Source organism: Salminus brasiliensis, chromosome 16, assembly GCF_030463535.1.
Source record: "Salminus brasiliensis chromosome 16, fSalBra1.hap2, whole genome shotgun sequence".
NCBI lineage: Eukaryota > Metazoa > Chordata > Actinopteri > Characiformes > Bryconidae > Salminus > Salminus brasiliensis.
Genome location: NC_132893.1, coordinates 5975384 through 5999639, shown reverse-complemented (window position 1 = coordinate 5999639; position 24256 = coordinate 5975384). Strand labels below are relative to the sequence as shown.

At 42.8% G+C, this 24256-nt stretch overlaps 1 protein-coding gene across 2 annotated transcripts in view; it reads left to right on the top strand.

Annotated features, from left to right (window-relative positions):
* The first annotated feature begins 14326 nt into the window (after positions 1 to 14326).
* The window catches only part of unc5cb (unc-5 netrin receptor Cb), a 164712-nt gene continuing 154782 nt past the window's right edge, over positions 14327 to 24256 (top strand). For both annotated transcript variants that reach the window (XM_072659307.1, XM_072659306.1), the window contains exon 1: positions 14327 to 14877. In XM_072659307.1, the coding sequence (XP_072515408.1) occupies positions 14760 to 14877 (118 nt within the window). In that variant the 5' untranslated portion in view covers positions 14327 to 14759. The remainder of the gene's footprint in view (positions 14878 to 24256) is intronic.

The following is a 24256-nucleotide window of genomic DNA, read 5'->3' as shown; positions in this document are numbered from 1 at the left end:
GGCACTGGGGAAAAAAAGGGGATCCAGTCAAGGTTTATGGGCAAAATAAATTTCCAATTTAAATTTGATTTTTAAAAGCGGTATATCAAAAACTAGGTTAGTCTGACTCCTGTTTCAGTTCACTGTGCAGAGCATAACGCCGCGGCCCGGACTCAGCAGATTTTTTTTAGGACCGGGAAGATTGATGGAGTATCTTCAAGGACGCCGATTGTTCACGCGGACTCTTAATGTCTTCGTTAAGCTAGGAGTGCAGCTATCAGAGCAGTGTGACTGACAGGCTTTTCATCATTAAAACACGCTTGAGTGGCAGGCGCCACGCAAGCGTACGCAAGAATCTAGTGGCGGACTAAATGTACAACTGCAATATGAGGATCAGAAGGAACAGGAGCTTGAGGGCATGCTCTGCGTCTTTGTTCTGTTTACCTGCAGGCTCTCCCTGCCTCTCTCCACGCCCTCGTCTGATTAACTCCGGCGCGATCCCTCAGCGTATAATGAACGCGTAACAGTTTTACCATCATGTCAGTTATAAAGGGAATTCCATCAGTTTTTCAAATTTCCACATAATTGACTTGTGGAGATGTAAACAAGGTCATTGGAAGAGGCTTCCTGGTTTAGTGCGCTGTAAAGATACTTACAGTAATGGCGACTGGAGACCAGGAGTGTCTCCCATGCAAATACGCTTTGACTCATCATAACATTAAAACCACCTGCTTTACATTGCGTAGGCCTCCCTCAGCTCGGACCTGTCGAGGCATGGACTACGCAAGACATAGCAGCATCCACTTTTTTAGTCATTTGTGCTTCAGTAGCTCTTCTAAGGGGCCGGACCTGACCTGTATGGCTAAACTCAGTATTTTCATTTTTCAATCAATGGTTCTATATAGAACCTTTAAAAAATGGACTTATATAGCACCAAAAAGAGTTCCACTCTCATATATTCTGTAGACTCAAATACTCTATAAAGCTTTTCAGCATTTATTTTTGAGAAATAACATGGTATATATATATATATATATATATATATATATATATATATATAATTATGGCTACTTTTAAGATTTAAGGCTTGAAACATTGTAGATAATAAATATTGGACACAAATCACATATTCAACAGAAAATGACAGTATCTGCTTTTCCTGAAGATCATAAAAAGAAGAAAAGTCATTTTTTACAGTACCTTTTTTTCCAAATACAACCCTGTTACTCAAGTAACTGACTACAAATATTCAATACAAATGAATAAATCTTCAGTGAATCATTAGAATATTCATTAGCATGAATGCTAGTTCACCTCATTGCGTATGTGTGCAGAAAAGTCGCCAGGGGTGTGTTTGTTCAGACCACAGCCGCAGGGAGCCCTTGGTAGCAGCTAGTGGGGGGTTTAGTAGAGTTCTTTGTTTAAACTAGCACTGCTGTTACGTGGTGTGCTAACATGGGTTATGTGTTTTTAGGTGCCTTCTGCGTGAGTAGAGCACGTTTTATTTGGTTAACAGTGACGGGAAACCCTTTTGTGATTGGTGACCTTTGGCTTACTGTGAGTGAATCAGTTTATTCAGTTCTGTGAGTCTCATTCACAGTTCATGCTGAACTGACTTGAAACCAGAAGAAGATTTTCGTAAAGAGCTTGTATGCTCCCACCAAGAAAATGGCTTCCTTCAGGTCTTCTTCTCTGTGGTGAAAACTGAGAGTGTTAAAGGGCAACGTTGGCAATCATGGAAGCGGCCTAAAAACCTCAACGAAAAGCTTGTATCCAGTGAACACTCTTACGCAGTGTGGTTTGAGCGACTTGCTTGTCGCAGCGTATTTATCTCGCTCCTTCCTAAGCCAGAGCGTGTCCATTATGCAGTAAAGAATATGGTAATCCGTTCGCTATGGCAATCGGTTGATGCAGTTTTAATGTGATTTGTTCTAGGGTTGTTCATTTAAATACCTGAGAGAGACATAAACCTCCTTTTGGTTGTAAAGAATATATACCACTGATCGGTGAACTGTCTCACAAAAGCCGGGTTTATGGAGTGGAGTAAGACCCTGGTTGGGGGAACCGAAAGATAAGGCCGTAGTCTTCCGCGGCTTTGCCTAATGTATCAAATGGCAATGGTTTTATGCTTAAGGGTAAAGCTGCACGGTATTAATTCCGCCCTCTAGAGGCTCTGGTAAGTGGGATGGCGCATGGGCGCACAACGCGTTCTAAGTCCCTGGCACCTTCTTGCTTTTCATTAGCGACGCACTGCTCTCATTTGAAGTTGGGAGTAAATAAATATGTTCACAGAGCAATAAACGCAAGGATGCGCTCCTACTTACTGAGTGTGTCATTCAGCCTCCGATGTACCAATATACTCCCACTGGGCTTAGTCACCTTGGTGCGGTAGAATAAACATGATATTTTGGAAAATTAGACCTGCGTGACATCATCATACTGATATTCCGCTTTATGAAATGAAAACTGAAAATAACACAGCGGGCAGGCAAATAATGATAATAATAATATTCATGATAAAGTGATAATAATAACAACAACAATAATAATAATAATGATAAACCTATATCAACTCAAAATACATTTAACTGAAGCAGATGCTATCACATATAGTTTCAAATTACCATATTAATGCCCAAAGACCAGGCATATCACAACTGCTCTGACTTCCCAGCCAAGTTTTGATTGGTTTACCTCAGTAATGGGTGGTGCTGAGACCCACTGTGCGCTCTGTGTCCCTGGCCCATCACGGGCACAGCTGAAAGCAATTTCCCCGCCGTCCCTAATTCAAATTGAAATGCCAGTAAGATGTCAGCACCTCATTGACATCATTGTTCATTCCTCCAAAAGGTGAGCTGATGAGAATGCAGAGCTTCCTTCAATTACATTTAAAAAGCGCCCAATTTAGCACTCCATCTTGTTAGTCACAAAACTGATTGCTGCTGCCTGGTTTCTCTGAAAGAAAGACAATGTAATGAGATGCATGAGCTTTTTGATGTTCATCTAAATCTTAAACACCAAGATGCAGTAGGCCTACTTTGAGAGTTTAACTTTGCTCAGGAGAAACTGTGTGGAAGCATATCTCCATTTTTTGTTGCTTTATTAGTTATACTCATTTTGATATTCAAGCTGCGGCAAACTGGATTAAACATGGGTTTCAAGTCGGGGCCCTAAACATCAAAACTAAAAAAAAACACTTCTACAGTAATGCTAATACCTGCTAGCCCTGTTATGGGATTTTGAACTGTATTTAAGTGCTGAGCTAATGCTGGTGCTGGGGTGCCCTTGAATATTGTTCTGTACTAAATACATTCTAGACTGAAGGCACTTCTATGTGTTTCATTTAAAGTTTTTGGCAGGCGATAACATACACTGATCAGCCTTCACATTAAAACCACTGACAGGTGATAAGGTGCATAACACTGATGTCAACCAGAGGAGGATGGGTTCACCTTTTTGAGTCCTGGTTCCTCTCAAGATTTCTTCCTCTCGATCTGAGGGGGGTTTTCCCTGCTACCGGCACCACTGGCTTGCTCAGAAGAGGCTCGGACCTGCTTTGTGACAACATTGGCTGTGAAAAGCCTCTATAAATAAATCTGGATTGAATTGAATGGAATGATCTAGTTTCAATGGTACCTGTTAAAGGTGGGAAATACATAATACGCAGCAAGTGAGCAGTCAGTTCTTGAAGGTGATGTTGATGTTACAAGCAGGAGAAATGGACTGAGACACTATGACAAGAACCAAACTGTGATGGCTAGATGACTGGGTCAGATCTTCTCCAAAACATCAGGCAGGTCTTGTGGGGTGTTCCCGGTTCCCAGTATACAGTATCCCTATCAAAAGTGCTGCAAGGAAGGAGACTCATTAAAGAAATGGAGGCCACACCTCACAATTTACAGGACTTAGGGTGTACTCACACTAGGCCCGGTTGCCTTGTACCGTGCCCGAGCACGGTTGCCCCCCTTCTCCACTCCTTCTCCGGACTACCAACCATGCTTACATCATCAAAACGCCGCTTTTGGGGGTTAGGAAACGCATCTACGTTGCCTGCCCAATCTGCGTTGATTGCCTGCTTTGGGCTGAACTTCAATTTAGCCGATTTTCTAATGCTCATTTGCAGCTGTTCAGCTGAACTTTGCCTAAGGCCACCTCTTCAAGTGCTGAGTCAAATTAGTCAAATCAACTGGGCTTTGAGAGGGACATGTGCTTAGGCAAGGTACAGATTGCCTAGTGTGAGCACACCTTTAAAGGATCTGCTGCTAATGTCTTGGTGCCAGAAGGACACCTTCAGGACACCTTCAGAGATTGTGGAGACCATGCCTCATTGAGTCAGAGCTGTTTTTGGTGGCAGAAGGGGGACCTACACAATATTAGGTAGGTTGTTTTATTGACATGTCTGAGCAGTGTATGGTTGAGCCTGTTTGTAGCCAAGCAGTGTTATACTGACTCTTTCAGCAAAGAGTCCTTGTACAGAGCTGCCCCCACTCTTCACCTCTACTGAAAATTGACTTGATCATGGTTTTGCCATTCATTGATTTTCACTGGTTTTAGACCAAGTAGTTAGCCTAAGCCTAAGCCTAAGCCATAGCGCTTGTGTTGCCTAGTAGCAACGTATAATTTCATATATCGTTACTTTAAAATAGGCACGTTAAAGCATACAATTAGCATTTGACTGTGTTGTTGGTCTGTATCCTTTCTCCATCTTTCCATCATGAAAGGAAACAATTATCCGAATAAGGATTTTAGTATTTGAATACTGGAGTCCCGTAGACACCCATACTAATTAGAGTGCAATAAAAACATTATGATATAGACGTTCTGTTTGTAATTACAGGATAACACCTACGCCCCTCAATCAGAGTTGCTGTATCTGCACACTGACGTTATAGGGAATGTGCTACGGTGGCTCTACCCTTTATGACACACAATTTTGGTGCGCTGTTCTGGTTGATTAAGGTGGCAGCTATGGGGGTATAAAGTGGAAATTGCACTAGATGGAGTGGCAGATTAAAGGAGCCTACCTTTGCTCGGCTTGCAGCGCTCCTTCTTACTGGGGACATTGAGCAGAGGAAATGATGTCAAGGTGAGTCACCTCTGGCGTTCTATGGGAGCAAAGGGAGGCATTACTCAACGAGACTCCACACATGTTCTTCTGTCCGCTCTCGCTGGGGAGCTGTGTTTTCTTTTCGATCTGGAAAACGAACAGGTCATCAAAGTGGGTTCATGAGCTCGGGTCCTCTGCCAAAGCAGTAACCGTATTGTATATCTTAAGTAAAGGGGAATTAGGTGTGGATGAAGCACTGGCTATTGTTTATAGACTGAGGCCGTGGATGTCTTGAGCAGTAGATTACTCGGTAGTGCTGGCTTGAGGTGAAGTTAAAGTTATGATCCTAACGGGAACACTTTAGAAGATCCTGCCAGCATAAGAGCGGCTTGGCGCTGTCCCACGCTTCTTAGAATTAACATCTAAGCAGGCATGACGGCTAATGTCAGTTTGTGACATCTTTTGTAATGCTGTTGTGATGTGATCTAACGAAGGCTGACATACCAGCCTATGCCAGTGTCTAGGCTTCCCTAAGCCAGCTGTGTTTGGGCAGGTGCAGTGATGGAGATTATAGAGATATTGCAATCGAGGGCAGAAAATGTCTTTAAATTGAACTAGAGGCAATAAGTAGTAGCAGTAGAAGTACCCAAATCCCAGTGAATACACTCTACTCTGCTCCATTAGGAATGAAAGATGCCAATGGGCCAGATCAGAGCCGGCCCAAGGCACGCTCAAGTTACGTGGCCACTAGTGGGCCCCCAAGTGCAACAAGATATCATGCTAAAAATACATATTTAAAAAATAACACTGAACAATAAAAAGAAAAGGTAATTGATGGGCAAATGCAGATGTCGATAAAGTCGATAAAGGCCCAGGCGCTTCAGCGTCTTGCACAATATCTCTCTCCCTATGAAATGCTGAAGCATCGGTTGCTGAGGTGGTAGTATGTGGAGCCCAAATGAAAATCAGCTTAGGGCACCATAAAGGCTTGGGCCGGCCCTTGGTCAGATTTACATATAGCAGAAGGTGTGGCCCATTGTGCTCCCCCAAACTTAAGGCACTGATGGCAAAGCGGCATGGCCCAGGATTTTAACTTGCAACATCCGGGTCATTGTGGCACTGTATAAAGGTTATAGCGCATTTAACACAGTGTGAATAGAGGAATAGAAACTGTGCCCTGTCATAATTATGGTTCCTGTACCTTTTAGGATTAAAGACTTTACAGCTATCTCACCCCATATACTGCCATTAGATTGCCCATTTGTTTATATTGAACAGAGAACAAGCTTTTGTTCTGCAGTCATTAAACTATTGGTCTGAAAATAAAGGGCATACCTAAGCAACTCCTTTCGCATGCTTGCTTTTAACCAATCGATTGCAAGTTGTTGCTTTGGAAACAGGGTGTATCACGTAACAATTATATCATTATTCAGGATGTGTCTATCAGGATACAGTATAGTGTTACCCAAAGTAGATGGGGATATAGCAGTTGTACAAGGAGGGTTCTTTGTCTTACTTTCATTATTATTATTATTATTATTATTATTATTATGATTTTTTTAAATGTTTTTTTTGTGGTTCAGAGGACAGAATCCTTCCTTGCATCTGCCCTCAAATCGAGCCCTGGCTACGAGTAAGATATATATGGACAAAAACGAAAAGGCAAGATGGCTTTTCAAGGCTATACGCCATGGGAGAACTAGGAGGGATGAAGCTTCCAGCATTTCTAAAGGAATCAGGCCAGTTGCTGATATCGACACAGCAGAGGCCGTCCACTATCTGCAATGCTTACTGCTGGATGGATGGATGCTTTAATGTCTGCTTGGCCTTTCAAAATCAGTCTAATCAAAAGCCATAAAAAATAAAAGAAAAGACACATGTCCCGCCATTGTAAATACGTCACGACGTGCTGCTCTTTGATGCTGGACATCTTCATGGACATATCTGCGTGCCAGCTCTGCAAAACTCAAAACAGCAATTCTGTATATTAAGCAGCGGCCGTCTGCAGTGCCCTCGGCTAGAAGTTGCTCTCCTGCATGACCAAAGACCGCTCTCTCTTTAATCTTTTTAAGTGACAACTCAGAAAGCACATTTACATGGGAGGTGGGTATCGTCATGGGTGGCCTGCTTGTAGGATGTTTTATGTGGTACTTTGAGGGCAGAATTTTTTGAGTTTCTCAGTGCTGGTTTCTATGGGTTTGCTCATATATGGTCAAAATATGCATTTGTGCAACACACAACAATCCAAGTTTGAGGGAATGTCCTAATTAAAACTCTGGAAGCACTCATTAGGGGTGTTTTGAACTTTTGAACCTTGAAACTCCATGATTAATGGCTTCTTAAGGAATTTTGTTAATAATAGTTTATTAGTTTAATTATTAATAGTAATAACATGAAAACCAATGCAAACTAGTTACTCTGAAGATGTAGGAGTGAGACAGTTGGGTCTGATGGATGCCTGGAGTTATGTTGAGTTGCAATGTATTTCACCTTTTAATGTAAACTCATCAGTCACTCCATTCTATTCATTTGAGATGCTGTAATTTGAGCTTTTATTTATTTATTTATTTATTTTAATAATTTCTTTGTATAATTTGGTACTGCCAATTAACCCACCCATTCATAGCTCCCCCTAGCACTAGCAATACTTCTGACATTAGGAGGGTAAGGATCATGCAAAGCCGGCCAGCGCCTCTTTTTTAACTGTCGCCAATGTGGCATTGACGGAAAACCGACACGCTCAGAGGACAGCACCGGGTCCCCAGCTCCACCACGCCAGCTAACTGACGCCTGTGCCAGTCAACGTTGCTTTAAGAGGTATGGGAAGAGAAAGCGCCATCTACCCACAGGGAGAGTGCACGCATGACTCCGGAGAGACTACGGCTGCTGATGGCAAAGCGGCACAGCTCTGGTTTTTAAACTCGCGACCCACAGGCCACAGTGGTAGCACAATAGACCACTGAGCCACTCGAAGCCCCGTAATTGAATTTTGACCAAAAATGTTAAATAACACTTTATCACTTTATTGAAAGGCAGTGTTCATTAACATGAGACCTACATATCACTGCTGTCCAATGAAAAGCATGTATCTCCATTGTTTGAACCCTGTAGCTGCTCTAAACACTATGTGAATCACTCTGGATGAATAGACACATAGAAATGCTCTACATTACTTGAAATAAAGTAACTCTTATTTTACATTAACTTTTGAAAGTCATTCAAAGCTAAAAAGAAAATTTTATTTTTATCTGATACAGTTTTTCTAAAATTTATATTTATATATATAAAAAAACAATATCGCGCCCTGCATCCAGTATCGCAAAATACATTGAATCATAACCTCTCTATCGTGATACGTATAGTATCGTCAGGTTCTTACAATACCCAGCCCTAATGTAATGGCATTAAAATCAACAAAGCAGCCTTCATTGCAGCTGAAACCTGTAGCAATACGCCTCTATAAAAGTTTGTGTAGGTCAGATATGCACAGGCCAAATAGAAATTGTTAATCACTAATTTTATATTCTTAGGTGACTTGAATTTGCAGAAAAGCAACAATAGTAACTCTACACTTCTATGGGTTAACTGTAAACAGATGAACGTTGTCCGACATCAAAGAGCATGTCTCTACAATTGCGCTACATCTGTCTTTGCTTTCATTTTATGGTTTGACTTTCCTGTATTTAAAAGGCTTACTTTATACTAAAGCCATCCATCAGGACTTGCTGAAACAGCTCTGTGGCCTAGACTGAGTTTACTACAAGACATGGTAGAAATACACTGACGCTGCTGCACAAAGGCCTTGTATCTCCAGAATGGCAACTTTATAGGAGAAGGAAAAAAACGGCCTAACTATGAATGGAAAACAATATATATATTTTATTCCAAGTAATTATGGAGCAATTCTATTGGACCATTAATAAATAGACGTTTTAAAACAAGCGGTTTAAATTATGTCAAAATGAAAAATGACAAATATGAAGGTGCATATTGAAGAGTACTGCCAGACTTCTGTAGCAGTAGAAAACAACTGGCCTATCTAACTCAGCATCTCTGTCCATCAATACATGGAAATTGTCCAGGACTGAAGAACATGTTGTGAAAGCATATTGATATATTTGCTGTGGTGACTGCTGGTTCTAGCTTGGACTCTAACTATTCTGTCCTAGACATCGTGCACCTGCTTCAGATTATACAGAGTTCCTAGCCTGTTCATGCTAATGTCCTCACAGGAATCATGGAGTTAATCATGGACTTTTCAAATAACTTCTGATCAGGTCCATGGTTTTACTGGTTAATCTGAATACTCACTTAGTTTATTTATTCACTATCCAGTGTTGTCTGTTCAGTAGCCATGTCTTCATTCACTATTCTGAATCACTTACTGAATATAAGTTTAAGTCAGATATGCGCAGGACAAATAGAAATAGTTAATAACTAATTATGCAATTAGTTGTGTTATGTTATTATTTTTATTTAGGGCAGTGGATGTTCATTTGTTAGAGTTATTGTTATTGTTCACAGTTGTGGGTTCGATTCCCAGATTTGCTAAGCTGCTCCTGTTGGGCCCTTTTCGCACATCGAAAATCCCAGTGAATTTTCCATGTTCAGTGTGAAAACAGTCTATCCCCATTTAAGTCATGGACTAGTAGTAAGAGATGTGAACCAACAGCAAAATGGTTTAAGGTTCAAGGCCCAGTATTAACTGTGTGCTCCTGGTTGTGTACTCTTGGGCAAGGCATATAACCTCTGCACTTCCCCAGGTGGTGCTGCTCTGCTGGCAACACTGCTCTGCTCCTAAACTGGGCATAATTAGGAAGCAAAAGGACCAATTTTCCTGGCATGTGGGTCAATAGAGTCTACAGACTAAACTAACTAACTCCTGCCCAAAGGGACTATTTCCTTGCCACTGTCTAGCATAGTCTGGCTCAGTACTAAGAACAAACAACATACTTAAATATTCTGCAATATATGCAGTTTAGATTATACTGGAAGACCAAGATGAGGAGCACACACACACACACACACACACACAAGCCTAGCCTTACATCCCTGAGCCTACAATATAAATGAAAAAATTATACTTTACAACATTTAAGCAAGTTTTTAATGTTTTGAACCTGAATGTCAGACTTTATATACTACACTATACGGACAAAAGTATTGGGACACCTGCTTATTCATTGTTTCTGCTGAAATCAAAGGTAATGAAAAATGTTGGACTAACCATCTCTACTGTCCAGAGATGAAGGCTTTTTACAAGATATTGCAGGAGCGCTGCTGTAAAGATTTGATTACCTTCAGCAACAGTGAGCATTAGTGAGGTCAGGATGTTGGATGATCACCACCTCACCTCATTCCAGCTCCTTAACTCATCCCAAAAGCATTGGATGGAGCACCACCATCATTCAAGAGAACACAGTTCCACTGCTCTCCAGCCCAGTGATGGGGGGGGGTTTACACCTCCCTAGCCCATGCCTGGTCGTTGGGGTAGGGGCTTTACGTTACAGCACATTTAAGCACTTACAGTGGGGAAAAAAAGTATTTAGTCAGTCACCAATTGTGCAAGTTCTCCCACTTAAAAAGATGAGAGAGACCTGTAATTGACATCATAGGTAGACCTCAACTATGAGAGACAAAATGAGAAAAAAAATCAGAAAATCACATTGTCTGATTTTTAAAGAATTTATTTGGTCAGTAACAAAAGTTCATCTCAATACTCTGTTATATATCCTTTGTTGGCAATGACAGAGGTCAAACGTTTTCTGTAAGTCTTCACAAGGTTGGCACACACCGTTGCTGGTATGTTGGCCCATTCCTCCATGCAGATCTCCTCTAGAGCAGTGATGGTTTGGGGATGTCGACGGGCAACACAGACTTTCAACTCCCTCCAAAGGTTTTCTATGGGGTTGAGATCTGGAGACTGGCTAGGCCACTCCAGGACCTTGAAACGCTTCTTACAAAGCCACTCCTTTGTTGCCCTGGCAGTGTGCTTGGGATCATTGTCATGCTGAAAGTCCCAGCCACGTTTCATCTTCAATGCCAATTTGACTGTTTGAGGTTGTGGGCAGGTGTCTTTTATACTGTTAACGAGTTCAACCATGAATACAGGTAATGAGTGGAGGACAGAGAAGCCTCTTAAAGAAGAAGTTACAGGTCTGTGACAGTCAGAAATCTTGCTTGTTTGTAGGTGACCAAATACTTATTTTCCACCATTATTTGCAAATATATTCTTTAAAATCAGACAATGTGATTTTCAGAATTTTCTTTTTCTCATTTTGTCTCTCATAGTTACCTCTCATAGTCTCATAGGTCTACCTATGATGTCAATTACAGGCATCTCTCATCTTTTTAAGTGGGAGAACTTGCACAATTGGTGACTGACTAAATACTTTTTTTCCCCACTGTATTGAATAATTCCTAGCCAATTTTGACAGATTTGATATGAACTACTTAATTTGTTTTTTGCGAAATTTTAATTATACTCTCCTCCATTGTACTTCAATTCAATTCAAAATACACATTACACACATTGTACACACACACACACACATTGGCTGACACACACACACACAAAGACGTTCCATGTAACAACTTTGTTGACCCTCTTGATCATAAAAGACATTCCAGGAACCCTAAAGCCTATAGCTGTTTTAACTGCCTTCGCTCACTAAAATAACACAAATGTAGTCATCCGCTGTGGCGGGGTAGTCATAGCTGGCCTATTGCTGTGAATGGATGCGTCTGCATGCTGTATCTCTATCAGCACCCAATTCAGGGTAAAACGAGTGACGAGTATTTCCACAGCCTATGACAGCACACCTCATGTCACTAATAAGCTAACCAGCTAGTGCTTTATCACTGAGCTCTTTGCTAATGCAATTTGCTTTCCCACAAGCAATCAAAAACCTGGAGCACTTTGTCCCGCCCCCAACACTGCAAACTATTGACCACCTAGACTAGATCGAGCCAAATCACAATGGGAAAATCGGGAAGATGTTTGAGTTAGGTTTAACTAACTCAGAAAAGAAACGTATGTCGTCGTATAATCTTCAGCTGACCTGACTTTTCTTTTCTTTCTCTTTTTTCAGTGTTTCATGAAACAGCACTGTGGCCTGAGTTTCGCAGAGGTGTTTTTCTTGTACCATTTATATACATATTGCAACATTTTAGCAAGGGATTTGATATATATATTTTTTTTTTTTTTTGCATATTGGATGTTGGAAGGCCTCTTCTGTGGTAATACAAACATCTGGCCTGTTTTCCTCAGCATTTCTGGAAGCCTTAACATGTAGACTACACCAAAATGTGACCGTTTAACCATGAACAGATGGAAATGGAATGTTTAGTTGTGCTTTGCTACAAATGCAGCCTTCTTTGGCCATATAAATGTAGCATGCCCCCAAAGATAGGGAAGATTGATGACAGCGTATCGCTAGACACACTTACCTCTTATCACAGGTCCAGGCATCAGAGCATGCGCCCCGCGGAGCAAAAATCTGCACGCTCACTTCAGTTATCTTGGCTTGTGGCTCTCTTCCTGTCATAATTATCGATTTTGTCTTGTCAACGGAGAGCACTTTTTCAGCAATTAGCATGGCTAAATGAATATCAGGAGAGCAGCGATAAGGAGGGCAAATGTACTTAAGGGGGGGAAGGGGGGGTTGGTGATTAGATTCCTGAGAGGATTGCCCCTCCACCAGTCTGCTCGGTGCTATGGATCTGACTCAGGGGTGAAACATTAACAGGAGGAATGTTGTTTCCACCTTGTCTTTGATGAACTTATTAAGGCTGCAGTTACGTGGAAAATGAGAGGAGCTGTGTCCAGAACACAGTTCATTATCAGTAAAGTGAGATGAGGGCAGAGTGAGGTTACTCACCACATACACATACCTGAAAGCAATAGCAGAAACATGAATACATATGGATCATATAGAACATATAGATAAATGTAGATGTTTCTGATACCAGCATGCAGGTGCTCAGATGTCAGGACAGTAATGATCATGGAAAACCCACACAGCCAATAGTAATCATGTTGCTCCATCCACTCCATCTCCGTCTATTCCCTGCTGGTCCTTGGAGGGCAGTAGTCCATCACTGTTAGGTGATTTCCTTGCTTAAATACTCCTGATTCAACTCATCTGTTGAAAATAATAACGCAGATTTGTCAGAATTTTTGCATAACTTATTTGCTAATATGTAAACAAATTTGTCAGTGAAACTAGCTAGCTACACTCATGCTGCTAAGCTAATGTAGGCCAACTACAATATGAGTATTACATAGATAACATTAATATCTACTTAGATATAGCTATATATGGGCTATACATAAACAGGCTATCATAAAATATCCTAAAACTACTGCTGACCCCAACCATTACAGTGGACATTAAGATCATAGCAAGCTAATGTTAGCTAGTGCTACCAGTCTCACATCAACCGCTTAGAAAAACACAGCTTATAATATTGATTTTATTTCAATAGAAGTATATACTGACCCGTTTCACTTAACTGTAAGGATTATAAGTTTTTTATTTTATGTAGGTTAAATTAATGAGCCAGATTCATCAGGTTCAGTTAGGTATTAACTGATGTTTCAGGTGATGATACCTAATGCTGAGGATTGACCCTTTGGCTGGGTTGTTGCTGTTGCATAGTCATGGCTATAATTTGGCTACACTAAACACCAGCAAAAAAAAAAAAAAGCCCAGAACTGTGAAAATAACCCAGCAAAATGCTCCAGCATGTTTAACCCAACGTTTGGGCAAAAGAAGCAACCCAGCAGTTTTCTTAATGGGATTTGGAATTGCATTGCTAGCTTTAGTGGACGTGCACGCGCCGAGAGACCGTGCTGGACTCTGTATTGCATCTCCATTGAAAATAATCAAGATGTTTGTGGGTCTTTGCAAAAACAACCAAGCGTATATTACAGTCAGTCCCAATAAAATTCCGTTTTATTAAAGCACCTTTTATATCACAGCTGATCGATATATTTGACTGGGCGATAAATGCGCTCCGTTGATCCGGGCCTGGTTTTACAGGCGGTCGGTTGTATTTGGATCGGTGAGGGGAGCATGGCACTAGCGAGCGTTGTTTTTTTAACACCCGTATTTAGACAAACCCCGCCTGCCGCAGGATTAGGATTGGCTAATAGTGGCGGCGGACCTGCCGTGAGTAGGGACCCCTGACGAATCACAGCGCAGGGGGAGAGACCGCACTGGCCAATCCTGGCTCAGCGGGGGCGGGACCTGTCCGGAAACGGGTGGGGGAAAAAAAAAAAAGCGCCACCGGTGAAGCACTGCGCTTCGAAGCTCTCCATCAGAACGCGAGACGCGCTCGAGACGGTTCACGTTCGTTGTGCGCGAGTGAAGAAGCAACCGTTCACGGCTGGAGGAGGACAAACTAAAGGCACGACTAAAGACACTGACTGGACATGACCTAAAGCTGGACACAGATTTACACACACTTCACTGAAGCAGAAGTCGTCCACGCGCGGATATTTTACACGCCGAAACGGGGCTTGTTTGAAGGAGGCGGCGGCGGCGGCGGCGGCGCGTGGCTCCGCTGAGGTGATTTTTGGATTTTGGAAAATTGTGAAGATTTGGCTTTGTTTTAGGCAGAGGTCGCCTCCTGTTCTTCTCGTCGTGTCGTCAAGTTTGGGCTTCGCCGAACCCCGGCCGTGTGACACCGTCTCGTCGGGCGGATTTCTCTCGACTTTTCGTCCGTATCGATGGGGAAAAGTGAAAAGACTGCGGACAGGCACCGCGGGGGGACTGGATTCTTACTGCAGATGAGCTCCGCGTCCGTTCTTGTGCTCGCCGTCTTCGTCCACATCGGTGCAGCTCAAGGTAAGGAACCCTTTCCTCACCTCCAGCGGCTCCGAGTGACAGACAGCCGGAGGTGTGGCGGTAATGTGGCGAAAGCCTGCTTCAGTTACAAAGTTTAGCAGCGCGGAGAAACGGTTACATAATAAACACGAATCTGAAACTCGGACCTTGAGCCCTGAAGACTGAACTTCAGGAAGGTGAGGGTCACAGAAACACCACTAATAAACCAGGAGTTCATCCTAATTTCCTCAAACCGACCTCGTTTTTTATTCTTCCTTTTATTCTTGCAGCACAAAAACTGTGGCTAAAAATGTAGCTAGCTAGCTAGTATTTTTAAAAGTCTTAAAACTAAAATAATAAAATAAATGCAGTCCTTTTAATGTAGTTAGGCTACTTTTGAGACTGGATTTGGAAATTTGACACACAAAAGAAATAGGACAAATTAATAAAAAAATATTTCACGCATTATTATTTTTTTATATCAAAAAAATCCCAAAATCAAAAAATATATTTTAGTATTATTAAGCAATTTTATTTTATTATTATTTATTATTTTATTATTACGACTACGTTATGCAAATGAGCTCAGCGGTGCGAGTGATTGGCGTTGTTCTGTAAGAAAGCAGAAAAATGCCCACGGTTTTAAGTCGTATTTTTTAGCTAAAGCATTTGGTTTAACTTTGCTTTATCCTTTGAGTTTTTAAACTTGTTAAAATTCATAAGGAAAGTTTTTAAAGAGCTTCAGAGAAATGTTCCGCGACTCGAAGAAACACAACCCTGAACCCGAACACCGGCAGTAATTAAATGCTGTAGAATTATTATTTATACAGAATTATTATTATTATTATGATTATTATTATTTATTTAGCGTAACGGTGAAACGCTGGGCTTTAATTAGCTCGGTTCATGCTGGTGAGGAAGGCTGTGGCGGCTCACCCCGCGCTCTCCAGCCCGGCTCGTGTCTGTGGGAATCAGATCAGTTAGCTAGTTAAATTAAGGCCGGATTGAGCGCGAGTCCGTGTTCACGAAGGAAGCGCGTGTCTAGCGGCGCTGAAAGGTTGTGAGGCGAGCTATAGAGTCCGCAGCCTGTAGTGAATGAGGGTGAAGCCTTGCATTGTATGTCTGATGAGAAAATTGATGATTTCAGACCTTAAGTTGGAGCCCTTAAACTAACTTACTGTGGCTTACTGTTGTACAGTCCTCCAGCCAAATAAGCCACTGCTACACCAAATGAATAGTCCTGGTCTTGAGCTAGGGAATAGGGTTGAGGAGAGGGGAAGAGCCTTGGTGCACCTTTAACCTCATGTGCTTCATATTTGTTGACTGCTTAAAAAAGAAGCTAAAATGTATTGAGTCTGAAATGATCAGGAATCCGATTTAAGAAATCTCCTCCCTTACTCTTCTCTACCTGTTCCCCTCAATAATTCAGGGTGAAAATCTATCCTCGTGTTCTTTCCTTCTGCAGTCTTTGCTTTTCCTTTGTTAACTTATGTATTCAGGTACTTTTCCCAATAAGACTATACATGGCTTCACAGTTCAGCTCGTGTCTAACGATCTGTAATGAGTCCGTGTCAAGTTTCTCTGCATGGTATCTTCCAGATGTTGCGCTGATGCAGCCAGCCTGTCTTAGTGCCGTTTAAAAAGAAGGCTGTAGGGGCCTTTAGTCCAAGAGATGGAGCCGATTGTTATCTGGGTAAACAGTTTCAGTCATCTTCGTGACACAGAGGGACAACGTTAAGACTCTCCCCCCATTAAAAGCCAGTTTGCTAAATCTCCTCCCTAGCAGTGTTTGACATAGGCTTACATTCTCCCACAGTGGGGTTATGAGACAGTTCTGGTGTGCATTCTTGCCCCATGCAGGTGGCCGGCTTCTGCTGATCTTGTAGTTATGGAGATTGCTAAAAAAAATGCAATTATACCAAATCCAGGACAGTAAGCAGGGAATTGCACAGTGTCCCTGTTGTACTGTTGTATTGTTGAATTCACTTGGCCCCCTCCTCTTAGGCCACAAATGCGTCTAAAATAAGTGGCTATTTTTGTTTAGTCTATTCCAGCGTCAAGCTGAGACCAAAAACGTTCCTGGGATGTGGATATTCTACACGGCCATGGGATTGTTAGCAACCTTATTCAGTAAGGTGAAGCCCACTCCACAGTCCTGCATAGTTAATGAGTAACATGGAAAAGGAGGAAAGCTACCCAGCTCCTGTTTCTGAAGGGCACAGCAGGATGACATAATCCCCCCCATTCCAGAACCCCTCCGAGGCCAATGGCATTGACTACAAAGGAAACACGAACCAGGTCGCACCATGTCCATTAAGAAGTCGATATTCAGAGAGAACATTGTTTGTGTCTAATTAATGGGCTTCGTGTTTTTTTTTTAAGATACTGATGAGCTGTACATTCCAAAATCACTCGGGGATCACTTCACAGCTAAAGTACTTTCTAATTTAGTTATTTAAGAGTTGCTCTTCTTGAGCAGGCGCTGCTTTTATATGCTTTAGATTCTCCTCCTCGCTGCTCCCTTAGCCTTTTCCATCACCCCTCTAATTTTCCACTCACTATACACTTGTTTTAATCAAGTGTGTAGAATCCAGCTTAGAGTGGATCAGAAATTGAAGTGTTGAATCCCAGCTTCTCACTGTGTTCTTTTAGCACCTCAGCATTTCTCTGCCTTGGAGAGAGAGAGAGAGTGTGAGAAATGAGAGAGAGCAGGCACGAGAGTGGCTGTATCATCTAGGGTATGGCAAAATAACCGACATCTCAGCAAGAAGTGTCTCTAAATGTCTGCATCTGAATAAGTGGTGACAGTGGCGTGCGAGTCAAGAGGGAGTTAGAGCGAGTCAAGAGTCTAACCCAGAGAACCCTTCACGGAGCACGGACAGGATCTTGCCCTGCCTTTCCTCTGGCGCCCAGATGGGCATGAGGATTTGGGTCTGAAGTAGGCCGGCTGTCTGTTTGAATATGCAGATCCTCTGTGGATGAAAGCCGAAGATGCCAAATGTGTGTAAACCATTCTTGTACATATTTTTTCTCTTTTTTCCCCAGCCTTTCTCCTGTAGGCTGTGGCTTTTGGCCAGGTTGGGTTGTTTCTTTCATTCCATGCAGCCTTCATTGAAAGCTCTCATAAAACCTTTAGAGAGCATCAGGGAAAGCAGTGAGCTCCACATGGAGTGTTCCACACTCGTCATAAGCAGACAAGGCCTCCTTGTTTGTCTTCCTAGCGCATAATAACGGCGAAAAGCCGAACCAAAGCTAACCCACAGAGCCTGCCGAGTTGGTCATAGCGTGAGTTCACTTTTTCCATGGTCCTTCCATCTCTCACTACTTTATTATTTGCCCTCTGAGCTTTGTTTACAGAGCCTGATTTTAATGAAAATATTTTCATTATCCTATACTTTACAGCGAAAGCGATCCAAAAGAAGTGGAACAGTCCACTATAGTGCACAGTCTACCCGCTAAAGTGTAAGATGGGCCGAGTAAGCGAGAATGTTATTACTATCATCATTACTCTAACCACTTCCCTCATTGCTGAACAGTGGAGTCTCAGGGGCACTGCTAAGGTTACAGCCATCATGCTCATTCTCCAAGTACGTTCTGAGAGCACAAAGACGGCATTGTGTGCAAGGAAGACTACCATGGAATGACCTAGTGCCGTAATGTGTAGGTAATTCCCTTAGGATGACATGATGTAGGGCACTTTAAAGGCTATTTTTTATTTGGTTGGAAGTGGGGGGGGGGGGTGTAGGGGTGGGGATGGGGTCGGGAAGGTGGGTGTTAGCGAGTGCATGCATGCAATCACATGTAGGTGGAAGTAAAGGTCAGACCAAGCGGTGTGTCATCAGAAATTCTGGAGCCTTGTCTCCTCCTTTCTGCCTTGTGGGTGTCAGCATTGCCTGCTGTTTGCTGGCCTTCCCCCATGCGGAGGAGGTTTTTTGTGATAATTACTGTGAAAAGTGCCTTGCTGAGGCTGCAGCTCTCCCTGCTGACGTCACTCGGCACTTGGGACGGGGACGAGATGTATTACGGTGGGTGCTCCGCATTGTTTGTTGCGAAACTAGCCTCGTCCAGCTGTTCGGATAGGTTAGCCAGGCGAAGGCAAAGCAGTGACGGTCTCCTCTTTCTCCAGTGAAAAAACTGGGAGTGGGGTGAGGGACTGAGTGCAATTAATCACACACTGTCACCTACGAAACTACAGGGAAAGCATCAAAGTGCAAGCCTTCAGTTCTATTAGCAGTCCATTAACGGGGGCCGGCACAAGTAGCAACACTTCACGAGCATTCCAGTGTGGAAGTGACTGACCTGTCTGTCAACAGTGCCAATACCTCTCCGTAATGACCCTGCTATTTGCATTCACGTCCAGGCAGAAGCGTACGTGTGTGACGGTTAAGTACCTGCTGTTCAGAATGATGAAGAGAACCGTACTTGAAGCAGTTCTCTGTGTCACACCTGTGTTGTGGTTGCGCAGACATGTTATCCATTTCCTTTAATGTTGTGGCTCTGATCGACTGTCCTTATGAAACCCAAACATGAACAGCTGGAGGCTCTTTGTTTTTCGCTTACAGGAGATCTTCTTCTCTGCGAGGATCCTCTGCACCCAATTATAGGCGTGGATCAGAGAAATGTAATTCATGGCCTTTACTCTGCATGGAGAGGGTAATTGTTATCAGGAAATGGAGAGAGAGAGAGATGAGAGTTATTACCAGTTAAGAGGCCTCTTTTTTGGGTCAGTATGGAGAGGAGAATGACATGGCTCCTCTTTTGTAAATCAGAGAACAGAGCCTGTCTTTCAGTTAGCGTTATTTCCAGTGACCCAGCCCAGTGTCCCATCGCAAATAGATAGCTAAATGAATAGATATACATGTACATGTTATGTACTTATATTTGTAGAGGTAACACATCATTTCCACGTAGCAAAATATAAGCCTGTTACCTGTACCCATGGCTTGGAGCATTTGTTGTATGTGAAATTAAGATTTTTTTAATTTATCCGCCTAATGACAACAAAAATGCTCATGTTTTGTAACACATTGACAGTAGCTGTTGATGGATACCTTCTTGTGGAATAATAAGTGAAGAAATGGTGAGTTTAAGAATACACTCTAAGCTGCATACTGCATACACGCACTTCTGCTATAAAAAGCCTAAAGTGCCACAAGAAGTGGCATCAGAAGCAATTCTTTCATTCACCCACCCCATTCTCTGCTACATGGCACATTCTCTGCTACATAGCACATTGACAGCATGGTCATTTCTTTAAGGATGTCTACACAGCACCACTATTCTTTCCCAATACTGACTCCAGTGTCGACCCATAGCAATAATAATCCTTTTTTTCAATTGTTGAGGCACTTCCCTTATAACCATTACCATGAAGATAAAACTAGGCTATTGTGCTGAAACTACACACAGGATTAAAACACAAAGCGAACAGCATGACATGACGTAAAGTGAGTGTGTGATATTTTAGGCAAGATTTGTCACAGGACTGGATTGGATTTATCCGTTTTCTCTCTCAATATTTAATCAGGCATTTTCCACTGTTATCGGCTCAATACCAATGCCCATTGATACTAATATGCCATCTCTAGTCTGCAGGGATGCCATCACAGAGTGACTCAAAGTGATTTTACTTGCAGTTTGTTCTCGAGCCCACATACCTCAACTGACATCCAAACCAGTCTTCTGATTACAAAGCCAGCAGCTGTGGTAGAGTGTCAGACTACTTTAGATCGGTATCTTCAGTCAGAAATTGTGCACCAAGAATAGCCAGCCAGCTTTCAGTGCAGCTCTTTCTGCCAGACTATCAGTATTTTTGTTAATGGATAACACTTGATTGCGAGCCACATTAAAGCCCATTGTTTGGTTTCATGTTGCGTCCTAATGCAGACACGGTGAAAGACCTCTATAATGATGTATACTGCTGTTCACCTTCAGGGATGAAGGGGCCAAGCAATCACGGCCTTTCTGGAAACTCAAGAAGGGCCAAGACCCACGCGTTTCCATTTCCTATCTCCAGTTTATCAGCATCGCCCGTCTCTGTTATTTCTCAGCCTGCCCGACGGAGGATGAAAGCATAGCACAGATAAATGTTTGTGCCTTCCTGTTTTTATGGGGCTTAAATAAAGAACATACATTTGTGCACCACTTTGAGGTTTTTTCACTGAGCTCTGCTTTCCATTAAGAGCACCATACTGGTCTGTGATGATAAGAGGACAGGGTCCGTGCCCATGCTGACTAGACCCTAAACTCAATGTATTAGAAAAGTTGGTGAGGGGGAGGTTTGAGTTACGTGCAATAGCCCAGTCTCTGTTGGGTAATTAGAGCAACCCTGCCTTAGGGGGAGGCAGCCCATTTGGACTGATTGTACGCTGCATAGTGCACAGAACCTTAAGCCTCTTATTACCATCAGCAGGTGCTTTATGGGGAATGTCGAAGCCATGCAGTGGAAATGCTCGGTTAACTTTTGGAGTAAGGTAAATGAGGAGACAGGCCCTAATGTCAAACAGGCCTCCTGTGAGGCATGTGTACTTTTTAGGGAGGCTGGGTGAGGGTCTGCTGGGGCTTCTCTGCAAATCGTCATTCTCAGGTTGGAGGCTCCCTGCCTGATAGGCAGATTCCATATGTCTGGCCCCTGGACTGTCTCACTTCTTAGTCAGATGGAGATAAAGTATTCCTCTTAACTTGTGTCCTTTACATGTTTTTGTGAGCATCAGGTATGGCAAAAAGAAAATCCAACCACATAAAATGCACTAATACCAGGCATTCATCTTGAGGAAAGCAATAATTATTTTTAAAAATCCTCCCACGTTTCTCCCCCTATGTTTTCTACAAGACGGCTAAACAGCCTTTTAAACTGTGCAGACCATTAGGGGAAGGCTCCAGTGAATGTGTGTCACAATGTCAATGTTTAATGTTGTATTTTCTGCCTGTTAAATGAGGTGCTAAATTAGAGCCACATATTGTGCGATCAATTCTGTGCAGGGTTCCCATTTGAGCAGGGGTGCAGGGAGAATGCGGAAAAGCGTGTTGTTGACGAGAATATCCAGCTAGGAGCAAAAGAGTCAGATTGAAATTTATAGGCACTGTAGTTCTATTTTCTCTGATTCATAGTTTTCCATGTTGTCCCTACATCTTACTTCTGATGCCACAGCCTTCCCAAATCAAAGGTCTTAATGAGAGCCTAGAGAGCTGTGTGCTGATTTTTATTTTCTGTGTTGACACAGAAATTGATTTTAGGCGCCTCCAAAATTCTCTCAGTTTCTTCCTTGTGTCTGTATGTTGGGTTTGTTGGGCTTCTTTTCTAAACTCAAACATGCACTCCCCTACGTCAGCTTGCTTTTCCTGCTTATGGTGTTAGTGGTATGTTTTGCAAGCCTGAACTCAGCAGATTTGAGAGCAGCCACATCTTCAGGCTTGGTCTCTAGGGCATGAAGAGCTGGGAGTGCTTAACTGGGCCATGCTCACTGGGGCTAATTTTACAGGCGCTCGGCCGACAATCGTACAGTAGTAAGTCTCCCTAATGAAGGCTTTCTGCATGACCTGCCAGAGCCAAACGCAAAGAGACGTGCTTATCACTGCAATCCTGCAATCGTCTGGTCCCCATAAAGGAACAGGGGAGCGTTGAGATGGAGTGCAAATGACAACTAGGCCAGCACAAGGTGTTCATTGAGAGAGTTAACCACCGTTAATCAAGGGCACCCGTAACGAGGTCAGTTTACAGCGACTGGGCCGAGCTGCTGGATCCGGCCCCGAATTGCTCTTAATTCTGACCTTCACTGCCGCAGGAGGTAACATTAAATTTGCCCTGGACAGGAAAACACAGGTTGGATCTGTCCCCGTCCTGTGATTACGGCTGACCGTTTCAAACGGCACTAAAGAAAATTGGTACCAGGAAGAAAATGAGAAGGCAGGAACGGCTGATCTGGACTCTTATTGGGTTGTAGGAGGATGTGGAGAGCACACTGAACAACAGTCGTTTACCAATCTTGCAGAAGATTTCCAAACATAGACGAGGAAGTGGATGAATAATAAATTCTGTCCTAAAGCGATAGGAACCTAATGGATGTGGAGAACGCTGTGTAAAGTTACGAGTCAGCAGTCTGTGGCTGGATGAGAACAGATAGCTAAGACTTTTTTTATTGACAGCAGTTGAAATCACTCAGAATAGGGACTGAAAGGAAGTATATGCAATCGCATGTGCCATGGTCTCTGCCTCCCTCAAGTGCAAGAGTGCTTGAGGTCCTATTTGGAAGAGTATGCTCTGTCAAGGGTATGTCTTTCCTTTCAATATTAACTCAAATATTTTTTCTCCATCTGCCCGAGAAATGTAGCCAGCAGCCTCTCTTCTTCAGTCAGGGGTCATAAAGCTGACTACATGTATTCAAATACACAAAGTCTGTTCTGCGATGTAAACTGATATACCATTATGGAAGGCATTAAGCATTCCTCCTAACATACTCTCACGGAAAACAAATGATTCACTCACAGAGCAGAAAATGTATAGATTGCAGGCAGGGGGGCAGCCAGCTACCCTGCCAGGTTTTGGCAGCCGTCCGACCGGGTAAACAGCCGTATGCTCCATTCATGAGCTTGAACTGTGGTAGGGCCTGCCGTTTCAAGGAGTTGTCAGATTTGAATTACAACTCCTGAATGCTTGCCTTCAGTAGCCATGCACATAAATTTGGCCCTACACACCACTCTTACGCCTCTCATTTGTGAGAAAGCACGTCAGTAAATCCTGCCGTGTTTGTTCTTTCAATAAGGCCACAAAAGTTCTGCTCTTTACCAGCTACATTTTGGTGTTTTATTGGTGTTATTGCGAGGGAAATGTTTTATTGTGCAGCCATGCTCCAGTGCTGCCTTGCCAACAAAAGCACCACTTTGGGCAATGAGAGGGAAAACGGAAAACAGGAAAACAGAGAGGAAGAGGAGAGGAGCAAGACAACGATAGCACCGGCACTCCCATCTGCACCTAATCCCTGCAAGAAAGGAGAGATTCAAACACATTAACCACTGCTATTCTGAGCCACTTTGTGCCATGCTTTGTTTCACAGAAAAGAACCCTAAGTCTGGTAAATAGGCAAAACAATGATGAGAGCAGCAAGCTTAGTCGGCATACGAGAGCTCGCATTCACCCGTGGCACATGTACGATTTATTTTCTCTCCTCTTGTCACGTGGAAATGATTTTGTATGGAAATCTGATCTCTTTTGTACAGCTTTTAGGAAGAACGGAATACAAGGGCCTGACTGTTGCAGCCCTTGCTGTTATTTTTCATTTTGGCAGTTGTTTCCACACTGATTGAATTTCGTAGACATGGACACATGAAATATTGGCACCAGTATTTACATTTTAGCCTCATACTTTCTTCTTTTCCCTGTTCCTCTGTTTGCTTTAAGAGG